Source organism: Chaetura pelagica, unplaced genomic scaffold, assembly GCF_000747805.2.
Source record: "Chaetura pelagica isolate M959 unplaced genomic scaffold, ChaPel_1.0 scaffold697, whole genome shotgun sequence".
Taxonomy (NCBI): Eukaryota; Metazoa; Chordata; class Aves; order Apodiformes; family Apodidae; genus Chaetura; species Chaetura pelagica.
In genome coordinates this window covers 339,834-349,138 of record NW_009953927.1, presented here as the reverse complement: position 1 = coordinate 349,138, position 9,305 = coordinate 339,834, and the positions used below count along the sequence as shown (strand labels likewise).

Here is a 9,305-nt window from a genome sequence, read left to right as displayed (position 1 = left end):
GGGGGATGCGCGAACGCGGCGGGACCGCTGACGCCCCGCGCCCAGCGCCCCCGCAGGACGCGGAGGAGGTGAGCGCCCTGCAGGCACTGCCGGTGAGTGGGGCCCGGGGGATGGGGGGGGTTGTGTGTGTGTGTGTGTGTGTGTGAGGCTTGTCTCCCACACCTCTTGCATCTTCCAACCGCTGCTCTCCGCCGTTTGCAGATCGACGTGCAGCTGAACATCTTGTCCTACCTGTCCCCACAAGATCTATGTCATTTGGGGAGCACGAGTTGCTACTGGAGGGCGGCCGTGCGAGATCCGCTGTTGTGGAGGTGTTTTCTCCTGAAGGATATCCCGTTTTGGACGTCTGTGGATTGGAAGTCGCTCCCAGATGCAGAGGTTTTTAATAAAGCCTTTTCAGAGGTCAACGATGATGCACTGTATGATTACATGGCAATGTAAGTATCTTCCTGTTCCCAAGCGCAACCCACTTTCTCTCTGCAGCAGTAATGTTCAGCCCACAGGCAAGTTCTATATTTACAGCACTAAAGCTGTGCTGTAGGCCACTGCTTAACTTTCTGTGTCTCTCAAATCCATTTTTTTGGAAATAAAATTTCCTGCTGTTGGACAGTTTGGTTTGCAATTTCTGTTTGGAATCCCACAAGATTGTAAAATGTTGTCAAAAAAGTCAAAGCTAACATATATTTTTTAAATAAAAGCATTTTGTAAACTGCATGTCCACTGTGCCACAGAAATACAGTAATCTCAGAAGCTGTGCATACAGTGACAATGTATTTCCTATTTTAATAAAAGTACTAAGAAGTCTTCAACTGCTGTCTTCAAACTTCAAAATTAATATTTCATTTTTTTTTAATCTTACCTGGAAGACCTATAAGAAAAAAGAAAGTTTTGTTTTGTTTCGTTTGGGTTTTTTTAACGTGCACAGAAAAGCTAGGATCACTTTAACTCTGGTGGTTAAAGGCAGTAAGACAACCATTGTGGGTTCAGCTGTGCTTGCATAGCTGAAAAGCATAGCAACACTCGTAATTTGTTGGGAGGACTAGGAAGAACTCCCAAGTAGATTATTCAGTGGTGGTGTTTGGTTTTTTTTACTTAATTCTCTCAATTTATTTGCAATTAAATTTTTCAAAGGCGATTTAATGAAACTGTTTCTTCATGATAGGTGCACTCACACCGCTGCCGTCATTGCCTTTCAGCCCCACTTCACAGATGAGAGAAATGCACCTATAAATAGAAGTGCAACATATCTGTTGAACATGAGATTTAAGTCTATTTAGGTCTGAATACTTGAGAGTGTCACCTGTCTGAAACCACCTGAAACTGATTTGTGTCATGTCTGTAAGCACCTAATGGTTTTTCAGCTTGGGTGCAGAGGAGCTCACATGGAACGTTTAGTTGAAGTGCTGTGTCCAACAGCAGCCTACCATGACCACAGAAGAAAAGACTTTCTCTAGGATGTCTGTCACTTCTGTGACTGCTACCTCTGTTGCTTCATTGCCAAAGTCTTTTCATGCCTTCCAGCTTCTGCATCAAAGAGCACACAAGCTTGCAGACAACACCCGTCTCCTTTCACAATATACATTCTCTTTTGCCGGAAGGGGAATGTTTCTTTTCAGGTGGGGTTACCTGCTTCATAGTTAATAAACACAAAAGCAGTCTAATGAAGGTTTGAAAAGCACTCAGAAGGCTCATGTTTTTCGTACTGTATGTGACTCATCAGCTTTCTAGTTGTTTTATCAATATTGTGTGTTAAGTGAGGGTGGGGGAATTTGTAATAATATTTTATTTTAGTTTTTAAAGTAAACTAAAAGATACACAGATGAAAGTGTACTAAGGTCCAAAAAATCAGTATTTGGACTTTGAAAGTACTGGTGTCTTGCCCTGCTTTGTACTGGTGCTTCAAACGATTAGTGTGGAGCTTTATCTTTTTTGACCTATGCCTTAGTTGTTCTGTTAACACATCATGAGAAGTGTGGGACCTAATCAATTTATATTAGTTGATTAATTCCTCTTTTATATTTTGTGTTTAATTTCTAGTTGCATCTATTTTACACAGATATAAGAAAAGCTGTCCTCAGGGTAGAAGAAGCTTGAAATCGAGCCGTTCCCGGTACGAGGCAGTGACATCCTTCTTGCAGTCACTGGTCACTCTGTCAGAACCTCGCTTTGCTATGTTTGGACCGGGTTTGGAAGAGCTGGATGACTCCTTAGTGCAAAAGATGATGACACGCCCAGACCTTCTGCAGGTAGTTGGCCTACCTCAAAGACAAATTGATGGTAATGCTGATTTCATTTTTTGGCTTTTTTATTTTTTAAACAGATAAAAAACAAAAAGAAACATTGGAAGACATGAGGAAGAGGGTTGAATTTTTATCTCCTTGAAACTTAATAGCATAATGGTAAAAAAAAAAAAAAAATTCTCACTATTCTGAAGGATAAATGCAATGAACATTTGGGATAAAATTAGAGCTACATTGAGTTTATTCTTAAATTTTCACAGTGTCAGAGGGATTGTTTTGCTCCTTGTGCTTCTATTTTGATCCTAAGTTCCATGTCACTACTGCTGTGCTAATGGATAAACACAGATAGAACGTTTTTTAGATACTGTTTGAAGTAAATGGCTAAAAAACGTGCGCATGTTTTTATAGAGAAAGTCAAAACTGACCTTTATATGATTCAGTCTTGTAGTGCCAAATGGTGTAAATTTCATTTAAAAGAGTGTGGAGCAGGTGAAAGATTTTTTTTCAATGTTAAAAACATAGTTTTGAACATCAGTAATTTCACTTCAGTCCAAACCAGAGATAAAAATGCATAACTCTTAAATTAATGTTTATTTCACAACAACAGAATTGGAATAATTAAATTGTATTTATAGAAAGTTTGAAAATATAATTTATTAGTGTTATCTTTTTTCTGTCTTAAGTCCTTTTCAATGCAGCATGTCTTAAACAGACTACAGTCTTTGCTGTGCCAGTTTCAGCTTTTAAACGCAAGCCTAGCTGCTCCCTGACATAGGTTTCTAGGATGAAATCTAAGTATCAGAAACATGGAAATGCATCCTAGTTTTCTTTTCTTTCTATTGGTTTGATTTGAATTAAATTAATAATCTGATCACTTAGAGTAAGTATAAAATTTCATTATAAAATAATTAATATGCTGCCCCTAAAAGCAGCACCTAGGTGTCAATATATGAATTTTATAGCATAGTTGTAATCTCACGTACTCATTTTTCTCCTGTAGGAATTGGATCAGGAGTCAGTTTTCAGTTTAATAACTATCAAAAATTCAATATTCTAACATTGTACTCAACTACCAGGTGAGATGCATTCTGCACCAAAAAATACAGTTTCTCAGTTAATTCATACTTTTCCTCATGTTTTTTTGTCATGTACTTCACATGCATGCCTTCACATGCATGGTTATCCCTTACAAACTGAAGCTTCAATGAGTATCTTCACTTTTTCTTTGCTTCTCCAACCACTGCATTTTCACGTGGAAGTAATAAACCTTTTCCATACCTTACACATAGCAAGTGCATGTGACAAATACATAAGAGATGCTTCTGTCCCTTTTGATACCTTGATTGAGTTCCTTTTGAAACACTACAGGGTCACCCTGGGTTATTTTTTCATATGCTTCTTGCAGATTGCTTACCAGATTGCTATATATGTACACTAGAAAAGAAGCAGGGGTGGGGAGAAATGAAACTGTTTGCTGACTCAGGCCATTTTCCTTTCTCTTTCCTCTGCTGCCTAGACTCTCAAAATTGAGTTGTTGCATTCTCAACTAACCTGACTACTGAAATACTGAAATATCTTTCAGTGTGGAAAGGAGGAGAGCAAGGGAAGAGCAAGCTGTTGCTGTGAATAAGATGTTCTACCAAGAGAACAGTGTAGCGGGGAATCAGCAAGCCATGCACTATGCTGTAATAGCTCAAGTGAAAAAGGTGTGCCAAGTAGTTGATGGATTCATTTATGTTGCTAATGCAGAAGCTCATAAAAGTAAGGGTTTTCTCTTTATTTAATATATAGTTATGAATTACTGAAATGTCATAAAAGAATATCCAATACATAAAAATCCATGTTCTGATTGTTTCAAAATCTGCTCAGTTATTGCTGTTTCTTCATAGCTTTTCCAGTTGAGGAGGTCCCCTAACCTAAACATGCTCCCTCATCTCACTGTGATGGGTTATGTCCTCTTTGTTTTGTTTATGGTGCATACTGATAGGGTTGCTATCTAAACTACATGTAAGTGATGATCTAGATTAAAAACAAACAAACAAAAACCAACCCTGGTCATGGGAAGGAGAGGAAGCCTGAACTGTATCCGTGGAGATGTAATAGCCTGGAAACAGAAGCTTTACTGGGAAAACTGCAGTTTTCCCAGTAGAAGATGAAATTAGTTCAAACCAGGATAGTCCAGTAAGAGGATAATATAAATACCTATTGTGGTAATTGTCTTACATTTGTCAACTTTGAGTGGAAGGAAGGGGCTAGCTCAGAAGAGAAAAGCGTAAAAAAAAAGTGAAGGTATATACTAAAGAGAAAAGTACAGTTAGTAAAGAAGATCTGCTGGCTGTGCAATGTGTGAATATTTCTTAAAGGCTTGTTACAGTTTTGATCTTGGTGAAGAACCTGGAAAATCCTTTGATGATAAGGACTGGAATAGACTGTCTGTAGAATCTATGGAGGTCTTTAAGTGTCATCCAAGTGTGACATTGACATGAATACCTGTATGACAGGAGTGCATTTGATCCAGCCTTGTGATAAGCAGAACTTGGCCATGGCCCTTCCAGCCCTCTGTTTCCTCACCTCTGAAATATTAAATACTTGAAAGTTTAAAAAAATAAAGAAAAAAAAAAGTTATCCTTGGGATTTGCATATATTTAGTACTTACGTATTATTTTTTTTTTCTTAGAGCACGATCGTCAAGAGGAGCTGGCTCGTATTTTGGCAATGCTTGATCCAGCCCTCGGGCCTCCCAACAGACCTCTGCTAGTTTTGTCTTGTATCTCTCATGGTGGTGTGAAAAGAATTCCGTGTGTTTACATGGCACACCAGTTGCAACTAAATCTGCTACGTCAGCCCTGGATGGTACTTCTTTTAAACATTTATTTGCTATTTCTTGGTGGCTTAAATTTAATTTAGGCTTATGGTAGTTCCTGAACTGTACCTACCTAAGCAAATGTGCAGCTTTCAAGACTAGTGCATGACCTCTCCACTACAAGGAAGAATTTAGTTCTCCATTCCCCCAAGATGAAGCAGTGGCCTATCTGAACATAGGGGAGCTAAGTGGCTTGCCCAGGAACCCCACAAGAAACTTCAGATGAAGCCAGAATGTTAGGAAGGACAAAAATCCTGGTCTTGAAGGGAGTAAGGAAGCTTCAGTTAATCTAAATTTCCTGAGTCGCAAACCAAGACCTTGGGCACAGGGTAGATTTTTCTGGTATTTTCAGGAGACTGTTAATTGTCATTCACTTGAGGTGGTGTATTGAGGTTTGGACAAATCAATTTTAGCATGAGAGAACCAGTACTGTGCTTATCAGTATGGCTCAGCTGCACGTAATTGATTTTTGGTGATGTTGTATAGCCAAAAAATACTACTTACTCAAAAAAAAAAAAAGTTGATTTGAAATAATTCCTTTGTTTTCATAAAGAAAATTTTTAAGACTTTTAAAATGGCATACCATTTATAACACCAACTTCATAATATGTTTCAAAGTCTGGGAATTGGTAATATACTTTGAATCTAAAGCGAGCAGCATTCTTTTTGTAAGAGTTACAAGAAGAATTCTCAAGTAGATGCTCAATCTGTAAAGTATAATGTTCCAGAATAGCTGATGGAACAATTGAGATAAAATTCACCTTGATACCAAGAATTCAAGGCTTTCCTAATGGGTCTTATGATTAATTTTGTAAAGAGTACTGGGCTTTTTTTGTCACTAATTCACTGAAAACCATTTCTGTCTAATGGACCTTTGAACCAGTGATAAAAAAAAAATTACATATTTCTGACTTTAAGGATAGACATACAATGATGCTAAAACACTATTAGATCCTTTTACTTGTTACCTCTAATGCATTAGGGTTTTTCATTTTTTTCAGGTGAGGGACACTGTAGCTGCAACATTAACTGGATTGCTACGTGGAATTGAGTGGCTTCTGGAAGAAACAAATAATAGAAATTCACAGTAATGGAGCTGTGCATTGTTTTACTGTACAGAGATGTTGGTGTTTTGTAGTTCAGATGAAGTGAGAATCTTTTCCTGGCAGCACTGTCAGAATGGGGATTTATAAGGCAAAATCTGCATATATTTCATTACATGTACTTCAATAATTAGCATTCTTCCATTTGTAGTCCTGACTAAGAAGTACAAGTGGGATTGCTTGATTTCAGGAGCTAAGGATGCACTGATTCTGAGGGGCAATCTGGGTGTTTTGCTCTTTTTGTTTCATGCTGGCATCTTCAGGGTGCAAACTTTTCTCAGTATTTCTGATAATCTGATGCCTTCTGTAAATACACCTAATACTAGGTTAGTTCATCAACACAGCCTTGATGGGGCTGTGGTGCGCATCACACCTTTAGTAAGTTTAGTCAGGGGAGATCTTGACAGTGGCAGTTCCCAACCAAAGAAAATATACTGTATGTGGTACTTTAGTAGGTTGACAAAAATACTGTATCTCTTTCAAAAGAGCAAATTCCTCTGTATTTTTTTCTAGAACAAATGCCTAAACAAAAAATAGTGACTGTGGGAGAGTTGTCAGTCCAGACCAAAACTCTTAGAAGCAAACAAACTACTGTGTATGAATTGGTTGATTCTTATTTTTTATCTTATTTATTAACCAACCATAACAAACTTGAGCATCTTCTGCTTTCTGTTGCAGTTAAATTATTAGCTTGAATGGGACATACCTATGATGTCATGAATAGATGTTAAACAGAATCATTAGCACATCAGGACACTTACCGAATACATAGGACTTACCAGTCACTCAAATAGTCATGGCCATTTGCAGATATGAAATGTACTCAGCTTGAAATTTTCCACACAGTTGCAAATAGTTTTGTGAAAAGTAATACAGCATTTTAGAGCTGGAATTGCATTTTCCAAATTTATGTCCTCTGGGATAGTCCCAGTCTTTCACCTTCTTAATTTTTTTTTTTAACTATTGGAAAATTCCCTTATTGGGAATTTCAGAAACTTGCCTTGGATTTCTTGCCTATGCATGTATTTGTTTCATTTTGGGATTATTATTTTTCTTCCCTCTCCACAGAAATTCAATAGTCTCACATTTTTTTTCAAGGTACCCAGATAAATGACTACATGGCACATATAGAGCTGTAACTGCCCTCAATGTGGTAAATATGTGGGATGCTCAACACAGCTATGTCATAACCATTATGTTTGAGAAGGTGTGTTTTTGGTTTGGTTTGTTGTTGTTGTTTTTTGTGAATTAGGGCAGACACAAGAAGTGTTGTGTTTCTTTTTTATCTTTACACACAATTAACTCAGCTTTCTAGACGTTTTTGTATGTCTTCTAATCAGGACATGGGACTTTCAAGGAAAAATCTTTGGTAAGCTTAATGATAATTCTTGTGTTTTATCCTTTGTAATAGGGTGCACATGCTTTTCTATTTAAAATAGAGAATACACAAAATATTTATGAGTGTTTGGGAGAAAATTTCATGCTTCGTGACTGGATGTATGTTACTTTCCTGCTAGTTCATAATCATTCTGTACTGATCTACCTATAGAGGGTTGAATGCAGCAACCTGTTGCTATGTTAGCTAGTATAAATACATCTTTTCTATGCAAGACCAAGTAACAAGTTCTGCTTTCTTCATAATGAGTAAATTATTTTTTAAAGGATGGTATTTGCAGTCTTTCAGTGTGTATTAAGGCCCCCTGCACACGTGTACACAGACACACACAGATACACAATGTCTGCAGTCACAGTGTCATAACAGGTAACACACTATCATTGTCATCATTAATCACTAACGAACAATGTCATTGTATGTCACATGTTTAATGAACAAGCTAGTTTACTGTCATTTTAAAAAAGCCAGGATAATATAGGGAATAGAATTTTTCCTAACCTGAAGAATGTAATTTGTATAAACTTAAGAATTATGAGTTTTAAGGATGCACCTTAGGAAACAGTGGTAAATGGAAGTCCATGAAGTCACAGAGCCCCAGCATAATTGGAATCAGAGCTGGTAGTGGGATGCCTTGCATGACTGGATACATTAGTGGATCAGTACAGGCAAGGAAGATGAGAATGTGTGCTGTGTAAAGCAACACTGTACATGCACAGAGGTATAAAATCATAGAATATATTTGATTGGAAGGGACCTAAAAGGTCATCTACTGCAACCTCCCTACATTAAGCAGGGACATCTCATACTAGATCAGGTTTCTTAGAGCCCCAGCAAGCCGGACCTTGAATGTCTCCAGGGATGGCACCCCCACCACTCTCTAGGCAGCCTGTTCCAGTGATCCACCACCCTCATATTAAAAAAACTTTTCCCTAATGTCCAACATAAATCTTCATTTTTATAGCTTAAAGCCATTACCCCTTGTCCTATTGTTACATGCCCCAGGTATTGGAAGGTGTGGAGAACGTGTCTTCTTAATAAAGGTGTGCCTGTCGTTAACTCCTGCGGTTAAATGAAAAGAGGCACAGAGACTTTCAAGGATGCAGCTAAAGGACAAAGGAGCCTCTTGATAGATGTAAAGGGGGGGAAAACACAGCAACATTGTTGTGAACTAAACTTGCCTAAATCCCATTGGCTCCTTGCAGCTATGCTTGACTAGTCTGTCCAGTATGCTAATGAGGGATCAAGAATTGCACACCAGTCAGGGACTGAAGTCCAGCCTTGACAGGTGGGTGAGTAAAGGAGTGCCGAGATGCAGAATGAATCATTGCGGAAGAGATTTGTATAGCAGATCAGTGTTCACCAGGGGACAGGGAAAGGCGTTCACAGCAGGTGAAGAAGCAAGGAAAAGTGGCTCTCCCAGAGCTCAACACCGGAAGACATGTCTGGGGGTTGAGGCTCATTTGGGTCATAACTGAGCTGATCAGTATTCTGAGCTATAATCACAGGACCATGGAGCCAAGGCTGTTGTTAGCCCCTGCCTACCTTTGGTCCAAACTCCTAAAAGAGCTGACACTAGCAGCACCAGCCTGCAACAAACCCCTGCCCAGCTGAGCTCTCTCATCCAGCTTCTGTGCCACTGCAGCTCACCAGGACAGCACAGCAGGGACTACGCTCTAAGCTCATTGTTCCTAAGGACTTGTAAG

General features: G+C 38.7%; 1 protein-coding gene across 1 annotated transcript; it reads left to right on the top strand.

The window, feature by feature from the left end:
• Nucleotides 1-5: 5 nt before the first annotated feature.
• Nucleotides 6-6,194, top strand: FBXO4 (F-box protein 4). The gene is made up of 7 exons (XM_010001595.1): nucleotides 6-92; nucleotides 202-437; nucleotides 2,057-2,277; nucleotides 3,241-3,316; nucleotides 3,823-4,001; nucleotides 4,918-5,093; nucleotides 6,105-6,194. Exons 1-7 carry the CDS (start codon nucleotides 6-8, stop codon nucleotides 6,192-6,194), a joined length of 1,065 nt encoding a protein of 354 aa, XP_009999897.1.
• The last annotated feature ends 3,111 nt before the right edge of the window (nucleotides 6,195-9,305 follow it).